This window comes from Emydura macquarii, unplaced genomic scaffold, assembly GCF_026122565.2.
Source record: "Emydura macquarii macquarii isolate MOO-44397 ecotype Brisbane River unplaced genomic scaffold, CSIRO-AGI_Emac_v2 contig_2473, whole genome shotgun sequence".
Lineage (NCBI taxonomy): Eukaryota > Metazoa > Chordata > Testudines > Chelidae > Emydura > Emydura macquarii.
In genome coordinates, this window is record NW_027132610.1 from 16,245,381 (window position 1) to 16,270,311 (window position 24,931).

The 24,931-nt window shown below is 42.0% G+C and overlaps 1 protein-coding gene across 1 annotated transcript in view; it reads left to right on the forward strand.

Moving 5' to 3' along the window:
- Window positions 1–24,931, forward strand: part of LOC137163019 (complement C4-A-like) — an 88,159-nt gene that overhangs the window by 51,787 nt on the left and 11,441 nt on the right. Inside the window, exons 24-38 of the mRNA XM_067563039.1 lie at window positions 5,126–5,329; window positions 7,076–7,151; window positions 8,046–8,202; window positions 9,177–9,281; window positions 11,083–11,251; window positions 11,756–11,922; window positions 12,494–12,652; window positions 13,497–13,556; window positions 14,385–14,478; window positions 15,304–15,475; window positions 18,158–18,245; window positions 19,450–19,524; window positions 20,774–20,882; window positions 23,286–23,375; window positions 23,776–23,868. Of these exons, the coding sequence (XP_067419140.1) occupies window positions 5,126–5,329; window positions 7,076–7,151; window positions 8,046–8,202; window positions 9,177–9,281; window positions 11,083–11,251; window positions 11,756–11,922; window positions 12,494–12,652; window positions 13,497–13,556; window positions 14,385–14,478; window positions 15,304–15,475; window positions 18,158–18,245; window positions 19,450–19,524; window positions 20,774–20,882; window positions 23,286–23,375; window positions 23,776–23,868 (1,818 nt within the window). The remainder of the gene's footprint in view (window positions 1–5,125; window positions 5,330–7,075; window positions 7,152–8,045; window positions 8,203–9,176; window positions 9,282–11,082; window positions 11,252–11,755; window positions 11,923–12,493; window positions 12,653–13,496; window positions 13,557–14,384; window positions 14,479–15,303; window positions 15,476–18,157; window positions 18,246–19,449; window positions 19,525–20,773; window positions 20,883–23,285; window positions 23,376–23,775; window positions 23,869–24,931) is intronic.

A 24,931-nucleotide genomic window follows, 5' to 3' on the forward strand; every position in this document is an offset into this window, starting at 1 on the left:
AGGTGTGACGCTGTCTGGTATATGAGTGACTATTTATAATATTGTTATCAATATTGCAAAATTGCAATAATTCATACAAGATAGCAAATTATAACCTTTCCAATAGTGCTTGGCATGGCCTAAGTATGATAATAATGTTTATGTGTATGTTTCACCTTTGTATTGCAAGTTATGGATATGTGTGGTATGTGTCTGTACCCAAAAAATTGTGTGGTGCTACTGGGTGACACACCCAACAGATTAGCCTCAGCACTGTCCAGCCTGATTGAGGGCCAATCAAGGGCCATCAGCTATACAATGAGCCCATGGAGAGAAGCCAGGGAATACACCTATGAGACAGTCATCAAGACAGGGACATGCCTGTGGACGGGCATTTTAAGAGCTTTTCCCTGCCCATGCGCTATGACTCTGAGCTTGTGTTTGGAACACAGCATGTATAAGCCACATCATGGCAGAAACTTCACCATCTCCATCTTGTCATTCCTGCTTCCTATCTCTGGATCAACTACTCTACATCTGAAGCTGTGAAACAAAGGACTGAGACCCATCCAGTTACTAGATGTACACCAGAGGGACTGCACACAGGCCTGCAAATTCCATAATTCTGCTAAGAATCTGATATATATGGACTTTGAAGTCATTTGTATTTATCTGATTGCTTTGACCATTTAACTTCTCTCTTCTTGTTTGTTTCTTTTCTTTTATAATAAACCTTTAGTTTTAGTTACTAAAGGATTGGCTGGCAGCGTAGTATTTTGGTTAAGATCCAAACCAATATTGATCTGGTACTGTGGCTGACCCTTTGGGGGTCAGGAGAACATTTTGGCAAAGGGAATAGAGTTTTTAATTAACTTATCTCTTTACTGGACCTAGTTGCTGATTGGGAGCCAGAGACTGAAATGCAATAAAAGGGGCTGTGTACTTCTTGCGGCATCTTGATAACAGTAAAATCAATGAGAGTCCTGTAGCACTTTAAAGACTAACAAATTTAATTTCTGCAGGCATAAGCTTTCGTGGGCTGTAATCCACTTCGTCACATGGCATCTGACGAAGTGGGTTACAGCCCACGAAAACTTATGCCTGCAGAAATTAAATTCGTTAGTCTTTAAAGTGCTACAGGACTCTCGTTGATTTTCTGTATACAGACTAACACGGCTAACACGGCTACCCACCTCGAACTTTTCACCATTGATAACCAGTGCAGCCTACCCTGACCTTGGCATTTTCAGCGGGCACAGATGGGTCACATTGGCGTAATCATAGCAGGATCCATAGAACCAGATCATTTGGGTTTTGGATCAGAACCCCAAGCTATTCCAAATTTAAAATTTCATACTGAGAGTGTTAAAGTTAAAGTTAGTCATGATGAGTGATCCACGATCATATGAAGCAATCAGAATGCAAGCCCTAAAAGACATCCTGAGTCTTCAGCATGAGAGAAGAATGGCAGAGCTTCAAATGCAAGAAAAGTAAAAGATAGCTGATATGGAAAGAGAAGCTGAAACGAGAACCCAGGAATGCAGAAGGTTGGAACTGGAAGCTGACGCAGGTGCTTCCAGACTTAAACTCCAAATCAAAGTAGTAAAAAACCAGCAGAAGCTGTATCATCCTGGAAGTCCAGCTCCTCTCAATGGCAAGGATTGGAAGAGAATCTTGTCCAGCTTATAACAATTTTGGTATGTTTAATAATGATATGGTAACTATGTTTAACAGGTTGATATCATAACCCACTCCCAGAGAGTCATCAACAGGGAAATTTGTGAAGGGGTGTGTGTGTGACTCTAAGCAGTTGTCTGTGTTTAGCCAAGTGTTCTGTGATAAGGAAGAGAGCGTCACTAGCTGTGCGATTGTAGAAAACAGCAGCTTGTCTATTCAGAGAAGCAGTTTATCCGCTGAGGAAGAAACTGTCTCCAATTGTTTGTCTGCCGGGAGTGGCAATTTGCCTGTTAAGGAAGCCATCCCAGTGTTTGTCCATGAACAGCCATGTGCCAAGAGACAAGAGAAAGGAAATTTCAAACTGTTTTTGTCTGTTAAGAATAGCAGTTTATATGGTGAGAGAGAGTTTGTCTCCAGTATTCTGTCTGTGGAAAAGGCAGAAAGTACCTCTCCGCTTATGCTCATTGAGAATTTGTCAGTTGTACCAGAAGTGATTCTGGACTCAACTAAAACCCAGGAAGGAAGTGTTCCTGAACCTGTATCCATTAGTGGTAATGACATTATGACTAGGTTTAATCCGGTTAATGTCATAACTGGACCCCAGGGCCCAGGCAATTCTAATACTTCTGGTTTATCTGTTAAGAATAGCAGTTTATCTGCTGAGGGAGAATTTGTATCCAGTCTTCTGTCTGTGGACTGGAGCAGACAGTGTGCCTCAGTTTATGCCGATGGAGGAGGTGTCAATTATCTCAGAGTTGGTTCTGGACTTACCTGAAACCCAGAAAGAGTCTGTTGTGGCTCAAAGAGGGGTTTCTTTAGAGCAACACCTAGCTGAAAAGGGTAAGGGCAGAATTTCTGTGGAAAATGATTGTTGTCACTTAAAAATGCTGAAGGAATACAATCACACATGGTAGCTTAAGCAGTTAACGGCAACTGAGGGCATGTGGAAGTGATTGAATTGATTAAGTTAGCTCAGCTTATAATTTGCTAAGTAAGATAATATTGTTTATGTGTATGCATCATCTTTGTGCTGTAATTTATGGATATGTGTGATATATGTCTGTATCCAAACCCTTGTTCTGTGATACTGGGTTACATCCCCCAGGGAGATTAGTGTCAATATTGATGACTCATCGAGGGCCATTACCTTTACAATAAGACCAGGAAGGGAGAGAAACAGGACACTACCTATGAGTCAACAGGACATGCAGGGACATGCTTGTGGTCAGGGGAACTGCAAGTGCCTTTCCCTGCCCATGTGCTGTGAGCTTGTTTTGAAACAAACCACATGGCAGACCAGATTTCACCATCTCCATCTTGTCTTCATTCCTGCTTCCTAACTCTGGATCAACTCATCAACAACTGAAGCTGTGAAACAAAGGACTGAGACCCATCCAGGTTCCGGATGTGCAACAGAAGGATGACACAAGCTTGCGAACTCCACAGTTCTGCTGAGAATCTGATATATATGAACTTTAAAGTCATGTATATGTGTCTGATTGCTTTGATCATTTAACATCTCTCTTCTTACTTGTTTCTTTTATAATAAGCCTTTGGTTTTAGTTACTAAAGGATTGGCTGACAGAGTGGTATTTTGGGTAAGATCCAAACTTATATTGACCTGGTACTGTGGCTGACCCTTTCGGGATCAGGAAAACATTTTGGCAATGGGACTTGAGTTTAAATAACTTATCTCTTTACTAGACCCAGTTGCTGATTGGAACCCTGAGACTGACATGCAATAAAGGGGGCTGTGTATTTCTTGTTGTAGCTTCTTGATAACCAGTGTGGGAAATCAGGAGCACTGTTTGTGACTGGTCAGGGAACAGTGCTACCCGCCAGTTCTGGGAGAATCTGCTCTCCTTTTTGCAGCCTGCCCTGACCTTGGCATTTTCAAGGAGTTACCCTAAGCACAGGTGGGTTACAAGGCATACCCCAATCCTCAATCGCCTTTGAAGTGTTCCCCTGTAGTAGACAGCTCCAGTTGCTGGACACTCTCAGAAACTGACAGATTTGCTATCCCCAGTGTACACACATTTGGTTTTATTCAGCTGAGATTAATTCCTGTATAACATCATAGCTCGGAGATAAAACTAAAATGAAAACAAAAAAAGTGTATTATCAAAAGCTAAAACTTAGGAGACAGTGAGTAAGGACAATGGTTTCATATGAAACAGAATCATAAAATGCAAATCTGGGTCTATATAATGAAGGAGATTTTCCCCCAGAGATTTAGTCTTATGCTAGTTGGTTTCAGACAAACAAGGATCCAAGCATTCACGAAGTACCCTCCCTCTGCCCAGTGTTTTCATCAGTGAATGGATAACAAAATGTCTCCTTGCATACATTTTATAGTCTTCAAAGTTCAGTTTTTGCCCCCAGAGACAGCAGAAACCCCCGATGGTTTAGTCTCCAGTGTCATCCCATGCTCCTGTTTACTTCATATGTAAATTGGGCTCCCATTGTGTTGGCTTATAATAATGTACGTGTGAACCAAGGTGGATAGGTGAATATATATCCCAACTCCTGTCTGAAAGAAACCTGTTTTTCTCTTTGGTTGGTGACAGACTTTAAAACTTATTTTCAGTACATATACACAGCACATTTAACTGCCACCTATTTATATATATCTCACGATGATTATGAGGATCAGTATGAGATAAGCCTTTATTAGAGACCTTACATAACATTCTTTATGGATACATACAATGAAAGTTTTCTGCTAAGTGTAGTGAGTTTATGAGGCCTGCTAAGAGTTGCTTTTACAGAACACTAAACCATTTGCCAGTTGGCACTATGGGGATCTTAAGGTCACAGAACTGCAATTGCAGAGAAAGTACTGCTCAGCCCTGGGTGGAGTATGCCAAGTCCAGATGGAATTTTCAGAGAATTAAACTGCAAAGATATAGCAAATGTCTACTGAGCATATGCAAACTATAATTTTTCAAAGGCTTATAACTTGGCCAAATTTGGACAGATTTTTCACAGGTGTGGCAAAAGGCATATCACTGACGCAAAGTTCCCCCACCCACCCACCCACCCACCTGCCCCGCCAGACACACACCCACCAAATTTCAAGTCACTGCTCCAAAGCCAGGTGCTAGAACTTCTGAAATAAAAAGTGGTCAGAAATATTTAAAAATTTTCCCTAGCCTTGTTCTTGGACATAGCTGAACTGTTGTGACTGAAATTATCAATAAATAAATCAATCAATCAGCCTGAGGGAGCATAAATAAATCAGGGCAGCATGGAAAAGTTCAACCCATGCAGTTAAAGTTTGGCACAGTTATAAGCAACTGAAAATGGGGTTTTATAATGTGAACTGTTAGGCAACCATAATAAGAGGAAGTGCTACTAACCCCACCTATAATCACTTATTTTAGGGTTATGTTTACTCTTTTTTTTTTTAAAACCCTTTCCAGCCTTTAAATACAATAATTTTGGTCTGATTTTTGTTTCTTTAATATAGGGGATTTAATGGGTGAGTCCATTCAAAACTGTCTCAGTCTAGCTGGAATTGATGAGCTTATCAAAGTGCCAACTGGTTGTGCTGAACAAACTATGGTGACAATGGCTCCAGCAACGTATGCCATTGAATATCTGGATGCAAGTGAACAGTGGGTCAACTTTAAACCTGAACGGAAAGCTGAAGCTCATAACATGATTGCACAAGGTATGCTGAACCTAATCCTCCTCCCAGACCCTCCCACCCCAAAAAATAACAAAACTGTTTTTACTTGTTCTTTCTTTGCATTGTAGAGTAAACATTGATGTTAGACATAGGACTGAGTTTGATTCTAACTAACTTGGAGAACTATTATGGACATTTAGCAACCAGGCACAAAATCTGCTCATTCATCTGCCAGGATGATAATGAAAGAACTAATGAAATTCCATATACTTATAAAATAAAAGGGGAAAGGTGTACCTACCTTCTGCTGACAGATCTCACTTCTTCACTTAGCCTACGAGCCAAGTTAACCTAGGGCTTGTCTACACAAACAAACTGAGGTGTAAATCTATCTTGCACTAACCTGCTGCACAATAAGCATCCATGTGGACCCTGGTGCGCTTTGATCTGCTCTTGTTTCAAAGCAGTGTAGGTCAAAGTGCACCATGGAACTTTTAGTGCCTGGCTGCAGGGTCCACATAGATGCTTAGTGTGCGGCTGGCTAACACAGGGTAGATTTACCCCCCAGCTTTTGGCGAACTGTTTGCATAGACAAGTCCTTCCCTCACTTCAGCTCCTTTACACTGGGACAAAGAGTCAGAGTGACTCTAAAAGCCCCAGATGCAGCTCAGGGTTGGCTCTGTGTTGGGGACATGCTGGGGGGTGAAAGGAGTGCAAGGAGGCCAGGCAGTGCTGTGACCTATAGGCAACCAGTGATAGGCTGCCATATCTTATACTGGCCTCAAGGGCTGTCTGTTATGCCAGGGTCTGCTGACCATCCCAGAATTGGGAGGGCATACAAACGACTCAAAGCCACCATGTCCACCTCCCCCCATGGGCTGTGAGTGCTGTACAGCGCAGCATAGAATCTCACCCACCAAGAGTAATGGTGGAGAATAGACTTTTTTGATTGGAAGTTAGCTGAATGGCAAGCTTTGGCCTGTTGCCAAGGGCCTCATCGGAATAATTTATGCACAGCGTCATTGGATTCTGTGCATCTTAACAAACCTGAAGTGTGTTAGAACCTGTTGTACACGTCTGACTGGAAAAAAGAAACTCTTTGAACCTGAGGTGTTTGGTCAAGCATTGCTTCATTTTCTTAGCAGTTGTATTTATCTAAAATCCCCCAAGGAAATGTGATTCTATTCTATTACTGGTGATTAATTATTATTAATAAAACATAGTTCTTCTACAGTGCCTTTTATCAATAGTTCTCAAGGAACTTTACAAAGTCGAGTATTGCTCTCACATAAATGAGATGCAGAAAAATGAAGTGACTGGCTCAAGTCAATGGCAGAGCTGGGAATGGAGCCCAGATCTGCCGAGTCCCTGTTATGTATCCTATTGCCAGACTTCACTGCCTCTTTTGTGTCTTGTTCTGGCCCCTTGTACAGCTGCTCAAGAAGGTGGCGGTACTTGGGGATGGATTTTCATGGACCCACCAGGCAGAAATTTCTTGGTATCCACAAAAGCTTGTAATGTTGATGCCTGTATGCCAACCAAAGTAGACCCATCAAGGCAGGACTTATACAAAACCCATACTCCCTCTCCCCTATTTTATTTCATAGGCCGGCTACTGTCCCAATCATCCCCGCCCCAACATTCTAGCCTTTACGAGGAACAAACAAAAACAGTGGAGTGCACTTCCGTGTTTATCCAGAAGTTGCATTAAAAGGCCCAAAGTGCATAAATACAAGTACATGTACAGTAGCCTTCTTAACCAATATATTTGATTGCTTGTTTATGCAGGTTACACAAGACTTCTTGAATTTCAGAAGGAAGATGGTTCTTATGGAGCATTCAAAAGGACCCCCAGCAGTACATGGTAGTGTATACTTCATAGTCAGCCTTAGGTGTAGTTTGTTTGTTTTTTAGTTCTAAAATGCCAGTGTTGTCACACATAGTGCATCAGAAGTTCAGTTCCTGGCTTTTGGGGACAGATTCTCAAATTGTGCCCATATATTTGACTGCGTTTAATATGTACACAGATAAATTAGCCACATACATAGCTATGTTAGCAGGCTTCACGCGTACACAATGGGTACTTGCAAACATGTGAATGCAAGTCTGTGTGTCTACACTTTGATTCTTTAGCTTTTTATAGCCAAATTGTTTTTATAATAAAGTGGGACTTTTTTTCTGAACAACTTTCAGTGAACAGCTAATGCTGATGTAATTATGAACGTATTGCTTGATAAGAAATGCAAACAGCTGGATGGACACTTCTGTGTCTATTTAAAACTGCTTATATTGGTTTAATTTAAATTCATCAGTGCAAGAAGAGTACCCACATAGTTGTGGTATGGTAGAACTAAATCAATAGAAATTCACACTGCTAGTTAAACCAGTGCAACTTGTGTGTAGACCAAGCTTCATCATACATGAGGTTGTCTCTGTCTCTGTCTGTCTGTCTGTCTCTGTATCTTTTTTCTATAATATGGAGTTAAACTCACATGAAACCAGTGTCAGAGGAGAACTGGGTCCAGTGCAGGAGTGAATAGTGTTGTGCACTGAGGTATGAATAGCACTGAGATTTTGCAGTCTTTCTTGATGTCTCATATATCTTTCGTCATTGCCACGTAACCACCATTGACCGGTCAACATTATACATAGCATAGCTTGTACAAGATTGTACCAGTATCTCCTGATGTAGTAGTTAGTGTTAGCAAACCACAAATATAAATGAGTTTAGCAAATGAAACCAGTGTCTTTTGTACAGGCTGACTGCATTCATTGCTAAAGTGCTCACAAGGTGCAGGAAATACATCAGTGTTGAAGACCATTACATACACAAAGCTGTTTCCTACTTGCTTGGAAAACAGCAGACAGATGGCTCATTCCGTGACCCGCACCCAGTGATGGACAGACTTATGCAGGTTGGTCGTTGGTAATTACAAGAACCTGTTCCACCATACGGGCCAGTTGCTTAGCTGCTGTAAATCGGTGTAGGTCTATTGAAGTTAATGGGGCTATGATGATTTATACCAGCTGATGATGTGGCTCAGAGTTTTTTGTTTTGTTTTTTTTCCCCCTGATTCTGGACTTTTATCTTTTGCTTCCCATATAATTGTGTGTGGGTGGGAAAAATCAACAGCTTTCACAGCAAAATATTTTTAACTCTTTAAAAGGATGAGCATTTGGGGCAGACTGGGGAGGAATTAGCACTCTTTCCAAAGAGAGAGGGTGCAGAGAAGAACCACAAAATGATTCAAGAGCCAGAAAAATGCCTCATAGTGAGAGACTGAAGGAACTCTGTTCAGTTTACCAAAAAGGTGATCAAGTAGTGACTCAATTACAGTATATACGTACCTTCATGAGGGGAAAATATCAGGTGCTAAAGGGCTCTTTAATCTAGCAGGAAAAGACATAACAAGAACCAAAGGCTTCAAGCTGAAGCCAGACAAATTGAAATTAGGGATACAGCACACATTTTTAACCAGGGACAAACTATCAAAGGAAGTGGTGGATTCTCCATCTTTTGATGTCTTCAAATCAAGACTGGATGCTGTCCTGGAAGATGTGCTTTAGACAAGTTATTGGGCTCAATATAGGAGTAAGAGGGGAAAATTAAAGGCTCGTGTTATAGAAGTAGTATAGAAGTTAGAGTAAAGGATCCAATGGCCCTTTTTTACCTTAAAATCTATGAATGAAAAAAATACTTATGTGATAGAAGAAAAGTGTGGCTGGGAAAATGCAGAAGAAAGGCTATTAAGGTGGGCATATTAGCAACAAATGTGTGACCATGTGGTGATGTTTATTTTTCATAAAAAGAAATAAAATTAGATTTTCTAGATTAAACAATTAAACAAACATGCATGCTTTAGAAGCTTTACCATGATTAACCTTCTAGGGTGGAGTTGGGAAAACTGAAGAGCATTTGGCTTTGACAGCCTTTATAACCATCGCAATGCAAGAGACCTTCAGGGCTTTCAATGACTCTGAATCTTCTGAGGTGGTAAGAAGCCTGCTTTTTTTTTTTTTTAAATTCTTAAATATTTTATTCTTTTTTTACATGCATTTGTTTTGTGTTGGCATGTCTGCTGCACTCTGTTTAGCTGCATAGAGATTTCTGAGCATGTCCTTGGCCTCATCTCCAGTACTGGGGCGGCATTTCCACCGTGGCAGAACACATACATTTCTTGGGCCAGATTCAGCTTGAGTTTCTGTTGGGAGAAACACAGTCACAGCACCCTAGTGATGGGCTGGAGTAGTGCAAAACAGCCACTACCTTTCCTCCACTGTAGGGAGACTACACAACTCCAAAAGCACATAGTGCAGGCCAGTGTGGCTAGAAGACGCATTGATTCAATGCATCCCCATGGCTGCCTCCGCAAGCAAGTTTCTCTGAAGCTCATGGAAGATTTTTAAAGCTATGTGCTCCCTGGGCAGGGCTAGAGGGAAGGCAGGTGGCAGCACCACTACTTGCTCTCCTTGAGGTGAACCCTTTCTATAGCACAAGAGAAACAGTGGACCCAGGGAAATGTAATTTTTCACCAATTGGGGGGAACCATTGTCAGGGGAGTGCCTCTTATTCTTTACATTTCTATAGCTCCTTCCATCTGAGGATCTCACAGGTAAATGAATCAGTCCTCACGATGCCCTGTGAGAATAGAAGTGTTGTAATCCCCATTAAACTGATGGGCAAACAAGGATACCAGCACTTTAAATAGTGTTACAAAATGAAGCCAGGAATAAAAGTCCTGTGAGTGTCAAACACAATAATTATTCTATAATCCAGGGTGAGGTAATAAACACATGGTTCTAGGTGGAAGTCGGAACAGAAGAATGCCAGACAGGATCAAACCCAGGGCCCCTCTAGTCTAGTATCCTATTTCAGCAGTGGCCAGCGCTAGATGCTTCAGTGGAAGGTGCAAGAAACCTCCTAACTCTAGTCATTAGAGACTGGATTAACCCTTGAATATAAAGTTTAACCTCTCTTCCAGATCCTAGACTAGCATCAACTGTTATACCTCTGTATAGTCTTGTTATCCATATAGATGCCCAACCCCTTTCTGAATCTTGCTAAGTTTCTAGTGTCAATGACATCCTGTGGCAATGAGTTCCACAGTTTAATTAGGCATTGTGTGAAAATGTATTTCCTTTAATCTGTCTTGAATTTTCCCTTAGTAGTAATAATAATAATAATAGTAATAATGGCCCCAGATCTTGAGGTCCACATTCAGCTAAACTCCCACTAAAGTCTATGTGAGTTTTGTCTGAGCAATGACTGAATAAAACTTGAGTAATAAACTCAGGATTTGGCCGAACAATGCTGTTTAGCACTTATCTTACAAATTCAATGCACTGGACAAACATTCATCTTGAAGTATCTTGGTTTGGCATACATTACTGCCTGCGTCAACCCTTCCTCTCCCAGAAAATTAGGATCTGGTGCCACAACCATTGCAATCAGTTGCTAAAGGTGCCTCCTCTTCTCCCCCAGAAATCAGTTGCATGTGGCAGGGAGTCTCTGATAAGAATTTTGTGCTCCTTGTAAATAGAACCCATCTATTTTAGCATATGCCCATCCAGTGCTAAAATCAGAAAACATTTTATTCCCTGCTGAAATCTTCAACAAATGGAATTGTTTTGCATTCTTCTTAACCACAAAGTTATTAGGGTCACCTTACTCCCATTCTGTTTAATTTAGAAATAGCTGCATTGTGTTGTTATAAGTCATTGGAACTCAGATCAGTGTTACCCTTTGCACTGGTTTTGTACCACTCTCCAAACTGATCCATTTTTTATTTCTACAGAAACAGGGCATTGAAAAAGCTGTCGCTTACATACATGGACAGCTCTCACCTCAGCTGAACTTCTACTCTATTGCAATCTCTGCCTATGCTCTGGCTCTTGTGAAACACCATAGCTCAGAAGCCAAATGGGCAGAACAGATTTTAAGAGAAATTTCTACCCTCAATACAGGTACTAATAATTATTCTTACAAGGATGATTCAATTTATGAAGCACTCTTCCCAAGCCCAGTGCTCGGGCACTGTGCAACGTAATTAAAAAAAACAGGCCAAGTTTGCAATAAAGCCAGTATGTTTAAATGTAGGTAGTATGCAGATTATTAACTCTAGACCTATTGGAATAATAATTCTACCCTTAAGTTATCTCCAGAAACAATCTTAGCATTGCACTGAATTGGCATTACATGCATTGTGACCAGTACTCGTCAAAGAACATTGCAATCAGTACAATGTAATGACTGGCTAAGTCAAAATTCAGTTAGAAATTTAGCTTTTTAATAGCCTTTACTTCCCATACTTATTTATATATATCATCAGAGTGGTGGTGGTGGCTGTGTCTTGGGGGGAATCATTGCTATGAAATCAACAACCTATATTTTTCTAAATTGAGCGAAATTGAATTCATTTTTGGAAAATATCTTCCCCGAATTGATTCAAGACTGAGTAATTGTTTCAGCAAAACAACAGCGCTACTGGGGAAATGGTGAAGATGCAGTTTCTATAGAAGCTACTGCTTACGCATTACTTCAGACATTATGCCAGAAGGATATTAAGTATGCGGAGCCTATTGCTACGTGGCTAACAGAAAAAAGGAAATATGGTGGCGGATTCTGTTCTACACAGGTATCTGGCTTTCATGCTCTATGGAGTGTGGGAGGGGGGAGGAGAAGTTTTGTTAAAAAAAACAACAACCCTTGCATGTCCAATAAAAATGGAAAGATAAATATGTCTATGGGTCCAACCAGCCAGTCTTTTACAGCAGTTCAGGATCATAATGTTATGGGATGACACTGGATTTCCCACTGGTAGTAAGTTGCTTATTTTGATCTGAAGCCCACAATGAGCCAATTCCTGAGATCCTTAAAGTAAGCGCCTGAGAATTTGGCGCTAGGAAAGGAACAATATATAAGTTAGTGAGGGTTCCATGATTTTAATGGCGCTACGAAGATTTATACCAGCTGGAGATCTGGTCCAAAATGATGATAGAAGAAGCTGGAAAATAAGGTGAATGGATTGTGAGGGGGTGGGGACAGGTGGAGACTTCAAAGGAAGAAGCTCAAAAGAACAGAGATCTTAGAAGGAGAGATTTGGATGGGGAGTTACTTACATGGAGAGGCATGTAGCTAGAGTACTTTGTCTATTGCTGAAAGACTCCAACATGGCTGGTGTTCATTTGTATTTCAATCACACACAGGATACAGTGGTGGCTCTGGAAGCTTTGTCACAATACAGCATACAGACTCTGGAAAGCGATCCCACCATTCTGAATCTTGCATTAGGCGTACCTGGAAGGCACAAAAAGCACTATATTCACCTGAAAAGTAATAATATCCAGATTCAGGAAAAACTAAAGGTACTCAACCCTTTGTTGTTCTAAGTTGTGCTATTTATTATTTTGCAAACAGAAGCAATGTTTTCATTTCTCAGCGACTTTGATGTACTTTGATTGTAGCCATTTTTCAACAGTTTAATCCATAAAGTGAACTGACATTCTTTTTTTAAAAAACAAACAAACAAAACCCCCCTGTTTAATAACAATATTTAGCACATATAGGCAGCGCCCAAGCATAATTTTTTCAGGCCCAGTACAAACTTGTAACATGGGCCTCCTCCCACACACATACCACAATCCCTCATCCCATACGTACAATCTCCTGAGCCTTGAAAAAATTTTTCCTCATGTTAATGGGGGTTGCAGCCTGGGCTGGGCCCCCCAGGACCTCCAGGTCCCTATAAAGTGTACCCTTTTCCCCCCACCCATGTGGGGACCCTGCATATAGGCCCCTTTCTGCCTCTCCAAGATGTTCAAGTTGTTGCTTTTCCTCCAATGGGGGAAGGACTTCTGTCCATGCAGGGTCATCTTAGGGGAGGGAAGAGGCAAGATATGTCCTCTGCTCTGACCCACAATGCTGTGCGGCCTGGAAAAATGCTCCTTACTAGTGCTGCGGGGGTGACTTTAGTGAGGTTGAGTATAACATGACGTGCCACATAGTTCCTCGAACGAGAGTTAGCGAACTGTTACAACCCTGCACTAGGAAAGAGGAACCTCAATCATCCCTAAATCATGGCAAAAGGGGAATGGTTGTCCAGGTTCCAGACAACAAAGTTAGTGGTAAGCGAGACTCTCAGGGAACACAGGCAACAGACAACCTGAATAATGGCCACAGTGTTAAATATCTGTTTGGTTTGGTTTGCAGTTTGACCTTGGAAGCAAAGTCGAAGTGACTGTAACGGGCAAAGGAAATGGGACGCTGAGTGTAAGATGGCGTTTGGAAACTTTTATAAATTTTATTTTATTTTTCTCTTTCAAAAACAAAACGGCACCAATTCACACATGTAGTTGCCTGACCCACCATCACTTCAAAGCATACGCAGTGCAGAAAGGAACCTCAGGCAGCCTCACCCCTTCCCTTCAGATCCTGCCAAACAGTAACTAAGCAAAGCAATCAATTCCCCATACTGCCTGAGACTCTGTCCCATCCCTTATATACCTCCTCCTCCCCCAAATCCATAGAAAATAGATGCAGAGTGCCCTGAAGGTCACAGATTTTGTCTGTTTTGGACCAGGCTGCAGGGCAGAATTCCAAAGTCCATGTATCCTCATGAAGAACAACCTGCTGGCTATTTATTATACTGAAATGACTTCAGCTTGAGCACCTCCACTCCATGCTGCTGTGCTAAGGGTGGGGTGGGGGCGTCTCTGAAGTAGGTAGGTTCCAGATCATTTAGGTCTGTGGACTGAGCAAATAGGTCCCATCATTGCTGTATCAACTACAGTCATCAGGAGCTAATCTGGGGCTATGACTACATTGTGAGTTATGGGCGTGATTCCCCCGCTCACGTACACATAATTGCGATAGCTCTCATTGCGCTAGCGCAAGCATAAATAGCAGTGTTGCTGTGATAGCACTGATAGTGGCATCAGAGGCACAGCTGAATCGTGCCAAGTGCAAACCTGCCTGAAATTTGTGTGGCATCTATCTTACCCTCCCTAATCACGTACAACTTCCAGTATGTGCATGCAGATCTGATTGGCTAAATTCTTTGTTATTTAAAGGAGCTTTTAGGGTGTTCTCTTTTTTTAGATACAAAAAATATATCATTCTGTTGAGGCAGAGAACAGCACATGTAACGACTTGATTCTGAGAGTTGAAATGGAAGGAAACGTCAAATATTCAAGTAAGTGAAAAGAAAGCACAGCGTCTCTTTTAACCGTGGCAAATTTGGCTAAACCCTGATAGTATCCTATGGCTTTTTAGCTGCTTAGATTGGGCATAAACAGAGATGGTTGGGGAAGGAGAAATATATATACTATAGTGCCTTCAGAACTATTTGTATTTTTATTACATGTAGGATGTATTATTGGTAATATTTTAAGAATTGTTTTATAAGACCCCAGGTGACTTTTTGGAGAGTGCTTAATAACTGTACTTTTGTTATTATTTATTATTGTTAGTTATTATTGGAGAGCAAGTTGCAGTTGGTCCTGGTCTGAGCAGGGAATAGGACTAGATGGCCTCCTGAGGTCCCTTCCAATCCTACTCTTCTGTGATTCTGGTTAAGGGATCTAACTGGGAGGCAGGAGACCTGTGTTCAGTTCCTTGCTCTGCAACAGACCTCTTGCCAAGTGACTTAATGTCTCTGTGTGTCACGGTGTCCTCCTGAAAAGGGGGTAATGATATTTCCTGTGTCTGTCTCTTAGACTGTAAGCTCTTTGGGGCAGGAATTTGTCTTTGTGAATTTACAAGCGGGGCCCCAATCTCAGCTGGGACCTCTAGATGCTACTCTCGTACAAATTAAAAATAATGGCGAATATTGCTGTCATTTATTTAAAGCTTGAATTTGAAAGATGCATGAGATAATGAGAGCGAGGAAAATGAAGTGGATAAAAGCAGTGGTGGTGGCATGAGTCAGCGATAATCCCTCACAAAGTGCAAAAAGGAGAGCAATCAGCAAGCTTTTCCTCCAAGTCTGCCCGGGTCTGACTGTGTCTAACACCCCCAGGTGCTCTGGACTCTGAGGAAGAGGATTATGATTATGAAGAGGACCATGCTTCGGAAATCAGGAGAGATGAGCCCATGAGCCAGATAGAATGGTTTGACATCCGCAGTAGAAGAAAAAGACACGTGCCTGTCCCCGGTCAAACAGAATCACTACGGTACAAAGTCTGTGTAAGGTAGGCTTGGGACGAGGTAGATTTTTTTAGTGAGAGTACATGCTTTTGGGTAGGAAGTTTTGGTTTTATACATCTTTCTGCCATTTGTTGTCTCAGTGAGCCCAGCCTCCGATGAGAAATACCTAGCAATCTGGAAGCACATGTTCAAATCCTGGCATGGTGACTCAGTTCTTAGTCTTCCAAGACAGTAAAGCTGATTTCCATGCAGTGTATGGGGTACGGGCTATTCACACAAGACACCAAGCACCAAGCTCCTGTCTGCTCTGCATTAACATTAAAGAATAGTCTGTCTGTCTGTCTGTTTTAATGTATGATTTTGCCCACCTGTTCTTGGTCAAAAATTAACTCCCACCTTATTTCCCCATAGTTGTGTTGTATGCCAACTGTTCCACGGCTGCTGCCCTCCACGCCAGAGCTGGTTGCAGTTCAGCATATGTAAACAACAGAAACTCAATAAACTACACCTATGAGAAGGGAACCTCAGTGGGATTAGTATAGTTTGCAGGTTATGGCATATTGGGGTGTGTCCTTCTCTCTGGGGGTATCACATATTCTCTCCCACCTCCTGGCGTTTATGAATACCCTGGAAAAGAGCTAGTCCTTTTACTATTGGCTGGCGGTGCTTCTCCAAGGATAGACCATGCTCTCCTGCTGCTGTGTGGAGAGCAGAGAGGAAGACCTGTCTCTCTGTGCCCCTGGCTCTGTGGGAACCATGGGAATGAAGAGAAACTGGCCATTATGTAGTAGATGCACTGGATCCCAATGGGCTGCTGTTTCACTGTCCTCCTGTGCAATGGTGACTTTTAATCAGTGGCAGTTCAGAGTGTTAGGCAGGGCTTTGTAACTTGCTTTTGCTCTGTACATGTGTCAATGGGAAATGAGTGGCAAGGTGGGTAGGCAATATCTTTCATTGGACCAGCTTCTGTTGGTGAGAAAGACGAGATTTTGAGCCACACAGGTCTGACCTGAAGAAGATCTCAGTGTGGCCGGAAAGCTTGTCTCTCTCACTAGCAGAAGTTGGTCCAGTAACAGATATTGCCTCGCCCACCTTGTCTCTCTAATATCCTGGAACCGACATGACTACAACAACACTGCACACAACAATGGGAGATAAGGAACTTAGTACCTCAAGGGATCAGGGTATACTTAAGGGCACTTTGGAAGTGCCCGTCCGTGTTGGATTGTGGGTTTTAGGCTGCCCACTAAAGTTCTCCTGCAGCTAATGTGTCAGCGCCTCCAACAGAAATATGTGCATATGTTCATTAGCTATGGACACTTGGGGAAGTGGCTGCTGTGACTGCTAGGGGTTGATTGAACACCCCACAGGGAGGAGGGGAGGCAGCTGCCTCTTGATTGATTGATCACATGGAAGAGCTATTCCAGTGAGTTAGCAGCTGCCATGGGGATAAAGGAACCTGTCCCCGCTGTCCCATTCATAATGCTGCACTGCTGTTTGGAGAGATGCTGTCACCTCCTCTGTAGCCCCAGCCCTGCCATAGTGAGTGAAGAAGATGGCTCCCACCACCCTAGTTTGCAGGGAGGAGATGTCTTGTTGTTCACTACTCGAGAAGCAGGAAAGGGCCGAGCTGGAAGAACATAGCGTTCCATACAGAATAGGGTTGCAGCAGCCATTTTCCCTGCTCCCACAGTTAGGCCAGGCCTGCCAGAACACCTGCCAACGACTCTCCTGAGAACCCCCACTGCAGAGGAGCTGGGTGGGGGTAACAACCATTCTCACAGGCTACCTGCCCTGCTGGAATCTGATTCTTCCACTGTGACCCGCAGAGCCTTGGGAGCAGTGACCACCTGGTCTAGCTACCCTCAGGGTATAGCAGCAGCAACAAGACTGGGAGGAGGACCGGGACTCACCTTGTTCCAGGGCATTGCTGGGTGGCAGGGCCAGTGGCAATGAATAATGTGAGACTCCCTCAGTTGCTCGTAGGGTGTGTGATAACACCTGCACTGTCCTCCCCAGCGCAGCAACAGAACTTCCCTGCACTGTGCTACAGTGCATTGCAGACCTGCAATCCAGTGTGGATTTAAGGGGTTGTGGTTTACCAAAGCACAAATTATCAAAGAGCCACTGTCATTTGTAAAGCACAAGGGAATATCCCCCGATGAGAGGCACCATGTAAATACAACATCATCATCTGCAGCTTCTTGGGGAATGGCTCAAGAAAAATAATCTAACTGCCAAAAATTTGGGAGAGGGAGGGAATTAAAGTGCATTATAAAAGCAAAACAGATAGTTGCATATTTAGGCATCACCACAAAGATTTTGACTCCAGACATAAATTTAAACTATTTACTTTTCTAGGTAGATAAATTTAAATAAATGCCAGCTAGGAAAACTTTGAAGTATGTTCATTAGTAATAGGAATCATGATCTGTTTCATCAGCACCTGGCAGGAATGGCCAAGCTCTGCAGAAGACCCTCTTTTTAACAAAATATAAATGTACGATGTTGAGAGACGAGGTGGGGGGAGCAACTTCCACTGGTGAGAGAGAGAAGCTTGCTGTGTAAGCTTGAAAGCTTGGCTCTCTCGCCAATGGAAGTCGATCGAACAAAAGATATTACCTCACCCACCTAGAGTTTCTAATGTCCTGGGACGGACACAGCTGCAACGACACTGAATACATTGTAGAGTGTAAGCATTTACTGACAGCAATTTTCCCTAAAAGGTCCACAGGTCCCAATGTACCCAAAATGTCTCTAGTTGATCTCTCACTTTTAAGTGGCTTGGAACCTGACACAACTGAACTTGAACAGGTGAGGAGCATTTCTTTCATTGACATGACATTTTAATTTAATGTATAAGTTTTGCACTGTTTTTTGGGAATCAGTGTTTATCATAAGAGTGAAGGGAGTTGTTTTAGCCCCACTTCTCTCAAAAGTTTACAGAATAATGAAGAGAAAACTGAGAATCAGAACAGACATATTTTCATTATTTTTTTATACAAAGAACCACATTTTGCCCTGGATGCATGCAGCAAAGGAAAATCTTGGGGCATGTCCATAGCACAATGTAGCCTTCCCTCCTAGTTGACTCTTTGCATCCTTGGTTAAGGCCCTAATTCAGCAAAGTACTTAAACACATGCCTAACTTTAAGCATGTGAATGGCCTAATTGATTTGAATGGGATTATTCATGTACATAAGTATTTTGCTGGATTAGAGTCCAAATCTGAAATTGGAATGATTTTAGTTGGACACTTTGACTACTGAAGTCACTTCCCTTAATTTGTGTTTCCTCATTCTGGTGCATAACTCCAGGAATGTGGATATCCACATCTGAAAGTTCTGGAGTCACTGCTGGTCATCCCAGGTTTGCATGACGGTCTGTTTCCACCACTTGGTGCTTGTTGGTTGGGTCCAAAAACTGCCCCTCCACCAAGTGCAGATGTTCTGTGAATAGCTGTAACAGCATAGCCTCTGCATCCACTATTGAGCCATCCTCAGTTGATTTGGTCTGAACACTGTGTCCTTGGAAGATACAAGAGGATCATATGCCCTGTCTTTACAGTGGGGAAGAGAGTTATGTTCCTTTGTGCCACATCCATGTTTGCAGCAGCAAATGATGGTTGATTATGGGACAGAAGAGAGGGAATTATGGGCATTTAACCCCAAGCTCCCACAATTCCCTGAGAAGCATGACAGTATTCCATAATTCCCATCAACCATTTTCCACAGGGTAGTACATCTGAAGAGATCATGGAGGACACTGGGATGCCTATCAGTACAATTGCTGTATGGACACAAGGCAGCTGCACAAGTGGCAGACTTTGAACACACTTTGCTAAAATAGTCTTGGTGGTGGCTGTATGCTCAGAGAACTTTTACCAGTACAACTTTGTAGCATAAGGAAGAATCAGCCAGTCCAGTACAATACACAGCTAGGCAGTTAAAAAGAAACAGCTAGAATATGCCAAAACAGATTTGAAACCAAGGTAAAAATGGTGTTTCTGTTTTTGTAGTTGGTAAAGTCTGCAGACCAATACATTGACCACTTTGAGTACAAAGAAGGAAAGGTTTTGCTCTACTTTGGACAGGTGAGTAACTCCTGTTTGACTTTTCCAACTTCTGTCAGTTGATATTATAAAAAAGAGACTATGTTCACAGGATTATCTTTTAAATCTGTATCTTGTTGATGTGCTGATAAGATCAGGGTAGCGGATCATAGCTTTTTCACCCAGACACAGGAAGGCAGCACCCCATCACGTATTAATTAAAGGACATTCTTTTGGAGAAGAATGTGTGTCCTTAGGCCTTCAAAATACCTGGGAAGATTAATTCCATGTTCTAAACCAGGATTTGGAACAAAGTAGTGACAGCCCCCAATGAATCCATTTGAGCTGGAGCAATTGCTAACATTTGTGCGGCCCAAATCCTGCAAAGCAATTATGCATGTGCATAATTTTAGGCATGAGAGTAATCCCATTACAGACAGTGGAGCTATCCATGTGTGTAAAGTTAAGTATGTGCTTCGCTGGATCAGGGCCCATGACAAGACAGAAATACAGGGATATCCTCAAATTATCTGCCTTTTGGGTACCTACAATGCCCCTGGACAGCCTGTGACATCACTGCACAAGGTGACTGCTTCTTTCACCCATTTGAGATGCTTCACATCCTTAAGTGACGCTCAGACTTAGATGCCACTAGCAGGTGATTTACACAGAAGGCACCAGAAAGAAAAGAAATAATTAAGGACAAGGGCCAAGCTGGATGAGAGAACAATTAGATACATTAGTGCTGCTATGGCTGGCAAAGTGATTGTGTTTATGTGGGGATCATAAATAAATGAGGTCCGATGCAGTAACATAGTTGACATAGGTATAACTGTCCCTGATCCTAGTTCTACAAAGGAATCAGTGCATACTGGCACCGGACACTTTGGGATGTTAGGCCCTGATTCAAGAAAGCCTTTAAGCATGTGCTTAACTCCATTCCTGTTCAGGATGACTTCACTGGAAATTAAGCACATGCTTAAAATAAAGCAAGTGCTTAAGTGCTATCATGAATAGGGCTACTTTCCTGAATGAGGATCTCAGAAAGAGAAGACAGTTGATGCTGTATACATCCAATAAACCTGTTTATTCTTTAATAACAAGTCTGTAGTATATCAATTAATAGCTCCTGATAACCTGGGAAAGAACAGACTTGTGCACTAGTGGCTGCAACAGCCAGAGTTAACTCATCCATGCAGCCTGTATAGGCATGAATACATTGGGGAGTAGTTGGGGAGCATTAATTCTTTTTTTTTAAATAAATGTTGTTCCTGTTTGCTTTTTTCTGCAGCTAACTAATGGATCTGAACCAGACTGTGTGTCATTTGGGGCTAAGCAAATCAATGCCATGGGTCTAGTACAGCCAGCAAACGCCATCATTTATGATTTTTACAACCCTGGTAAGCTGACCCAGTAGTATAGAAAAAATAAACATGAAACTATTTTGAAAGGGCAAGACACCAAGATTGAATTTCTCCCTTCTGTCAATTGAGAGGAAACCTGATATATTGGAATGTGATGTGTGAATCAATGTTTTTATTACACTGTTTAGTGAAAAGACTCTGAATAATGCTTGATAGTGTCACAGCTAGAGTGCACTTTAGTAGAGATCTTTTCAAGAAGTGATCTCCTGGTTTGCATTTCTTTCAGGGGATTGAAAATACATATTTTTACTTGTCTGGGGTTTTTAAGTGAACTTTTCATGCTTGTGTAAGATTGAACCCCACAGATCAGATAAAGCACCAGCAGCAGTAGACCAAGCTTCCCCAGATTTGTTCTTGGGATCAGCTCTAAGGGCAAAGTCCCAGATCCTCAAAAGTATTTAGGTGCCTAACTCAATAAACTGAATGGGAATTAGACACCAAAATACTTTGAGGATCTGTGCCAAAGAGACTAGTTTAGTCTCCATGTTGATTCAAACCTTGGCCTCTGATGGTACTCTTAGCACGGTGATCAAGTACTGCCATACACGGTGGTGATATCTGCAGTGTGGCTCGATATCCACTGGAAAATGTTTAATTGATGCATTTGCCTGAGAACATTTTTCTTCAAGAAACAGTAAATATTTAACATAACGTTTTCCCCTTTAGGCTTTCTATTGTGGCTCTGTCCACCACTGTGCTTTGTTATGCTAGGCATGGTACAGGCAAATTAAGACAGAGTGTCTCATTACACTTCGTAGTTTCTAGAAATGAAGCCAACTTGCAAAATTAAGATCTAGATACATATGTCAAAGTTTTAGGGAAAATAGGATGTTTCAGTTTTTGGTCTTGTTCATTCTAAAGCCTGTTGCAAAATTCAGATCCAGGATTTAATAGCACCCAAACTTCAGCATTGTTTGAATCTGGGGCTTTGGTTGGGCTGGGCTTTGGTTCGCAGTTTCTTATATACAACACAAAGATAAGGTACATTTTGTTATTTCCCATCTGAATATCTGAGATTTCATTTTAGGTGCTAAGATAAAGGAGCCTGGGGTGAGGAAGAGGAATATTGGGGATTGTAGCATAGACAGACAGAAACTAGGTTAAGTTACACTTTCTTGACTCTGTGACTGAAGATTGAGCTGTTGGTATATGGAGTGATCAGATTTATGAGCCAAAATACAACTGAAGTTCTGATTAAACCAGGACAAAAGCTAAATAGTCTATGTATGGTACTTGATTGGTGAGAAACAAAAGAGAGACTGTTTGAAGAAAGTCAGAGGCGACTGTGTCCACATCATCAATCCATAGTGAAGACAGTGCATCTCAGGTTATGTCTACACTGCAAATGAAGGTGTGACTGGAGCATGGACCTGTCTACCGACACTAGCTTTAATCTAGCTAGCATGAATAATAATAGTGGTAAGACATATTGGCACGGGCTAGCAACCTCAGTACATATGCAGGGTCCCCAGCGGGCTTTTGCTCAGGTGGCTAGCCTGTGTTATCACATCACTGCTATGTAACCTGTGCTAACTAAATTAAAGCTAGCATGGGTGTGCCTCCCTGAGCTACAGTAAGACCTTCACTTGCAGTATAGACATACTCTGAGAGGCAGTGGCCTCCTCAGACCCATATGACACAGGGATCAAAGTTGTGGCTATCTTCTGTGTAAGTGCTATGGCAGTGAACCGTACTTGCAAAAGAAAAATACCCTGATTTGAGGTTGTTCAAAGTCCCACTCCTTGTGGAACTTAAAAGCAGCGAGGTTGTTAAGTTCTCTTTCTCTTCTCTCTTCAGGCTGCCCCTGCTAGCAGATGAGTATAGGAGAGGACAGACAAACTCCAGAGCTCTAAAGTACAAGCAACCACTAAGGGCCTGTCTAAACCCCCATTCTGGGATGTTTTGATTCCAGCCTTCCCCATCTGCTGTAATTCTGAGCACAATAAAAACATAGCGCTAGATGTGCGGCTGGTGTAAATTGACCTAGCTCCACTCAAGTCAAAGGAGCCAGGCCATTTTAAACCATCTGACCCATGAATAGAAAGATGGCTCCTAGGCCAAAGGTCCTTAATAGACATAATTGAAAACGTTTAAATTAGTGTTGACTGTGTCCCTTTTTAAATAGATGTTTTATTCAGTGAACCAAAAAAGAAACAGGAGTTTAAAATGAAACCCCTTCTTCCGCTGGAATCCAAACAATCAGTTTCCATCAATATTATAGATTTAATGGGCTGCAGTTCCTCATTCAGGTTGCACAGAGGAACCCCCGGTGCACTGGGGAAGTTTGGTTGCAAAGGTGAATTCTGCAACTCTGGCCGATTGCTATCTTTTCCAATTGAGGCAGCTTGAGAATTACATTATTTTATTTCCTTTCTTTAGGTAGAAAATGCAGTGTATTTTATAATGCACCCAAACGGAGTGCCATGTTATCAAAACTGTGCCATGGAGAAGTTTGCCAGTGTGCAGAAGGTAAGGTATTGATCAATATGAATGAATCGGTTCCAAATGAATTCATTCCTTCATAACAGCCAGCTTGTTCATAGACTCATACATTTTAAGGCCAGAAGGGACAATTATGATCATCTAGTCTGACCTGCAAAACACGAGTCATAGAACCTCACCCAGTAGTCTTTGCATCAAGTCCATAACTTCTGTTTGAAAGATAGCCAGTCTTGATTTCAAGTTTTCCTATGATAAAGGATTCACCACATCCATAGGTAAATTGTTCCAATGGTTAATTATTTGCAGCAGTTTTAAAAATGTGTGCTTATTCTTATTGTCTAGCTTCAGCTTCCAATCATTTATTTCTCTTAGGCTAGAGTGGGATTGTTGAATATATATATACATATATTTAAATTGTTCATTCTAGGTCCATGTCCAAAAAGAAAAATGACTTTCAATAAAGCCATGGGAGAGAATACACGTGAAAGCTTTGCATGCTACCGCCCTATTGTAGACTATGGTAAGGCATGAAAGATGTTTGTCAATGTCTTTTAAATTTGGTGTTTCTCTATAATGGTAAATTGACAGCGAATACATATGAATCTTTCCTAAACTGAGCAGAGTTTCTGTGTCCGGCTTGGAGACTGTCTGGGATGGTGAGATGAGTGGCTACGAAGGCAGTCAATCTGCATGGGGGAGAGAAAAGGAGAGGTTTCTAAGAATTCATCTGGGCTGGGGAGAAGGGCAGTGAGTGGGTAATGAGAAGTCTGGCTGGGCAGGGGTTGGGAGTTAGAAAGAATGCATACTAGTATGTTGTTCTTGTTCAGAGAAGACCGCTGACATGGAGCCTCTGACCTCATCATCCCTGGTGCTAGGAAATAAAAATAAGGCATTTCTTATAAAGCAGTTTTCATCAGTTGCTTCACAATCTGTAATGTATTTTCCTCATTAACACCCCAGAAAGATAGGGAAGTGTTATACAGATGGGGACTGAGGCATAGGGAAGCTAAGTGACTTGCCTAAGGTCACACAAGACATCCATGAATAGGGTATTGAACTTGAGTCTCTCATAGTCCAAGCTACTGCCTCAACTACTGCACTATCCTTCTCTTCATCTATGAAAGGCAGTAGGTGACTCCTTCTAGTGTTTCCTCCCTTCCCAAACATCCTGAGCCAGCTACATACCTCTTCATATATTAATCTGTTTCTCTGACTCCTCTCGACGATATACAAGTTGCAGGCGATACCGGAGGGAGACTTGCTCAGCAGCTTTAGTGGTGTGCATATGAATGCAGTGGTAAGACAAAGGCAGGCCTTTCCCAGTGCAGCAGTCCAGAAAACCTTCCGGTATAACCTGGTCTATATCTAAGTGGGAGGATAATGTCACATTTGGCACAGGGGGTCCAACCCCATTAGCTCTTGATCAGTGTCTGCCTTGCCAAGTACATACTAGTTGCACAAAATTCTTTACCTGTTGTCTTTCAGATTTCCAGCCCTCTCATGTAGTTCTTGGTGGTACATTTGCCTCTATGATGGAAATCACTTAAAGTGTATTTGATTTTCCTTTCTGTATGCTACTTAAC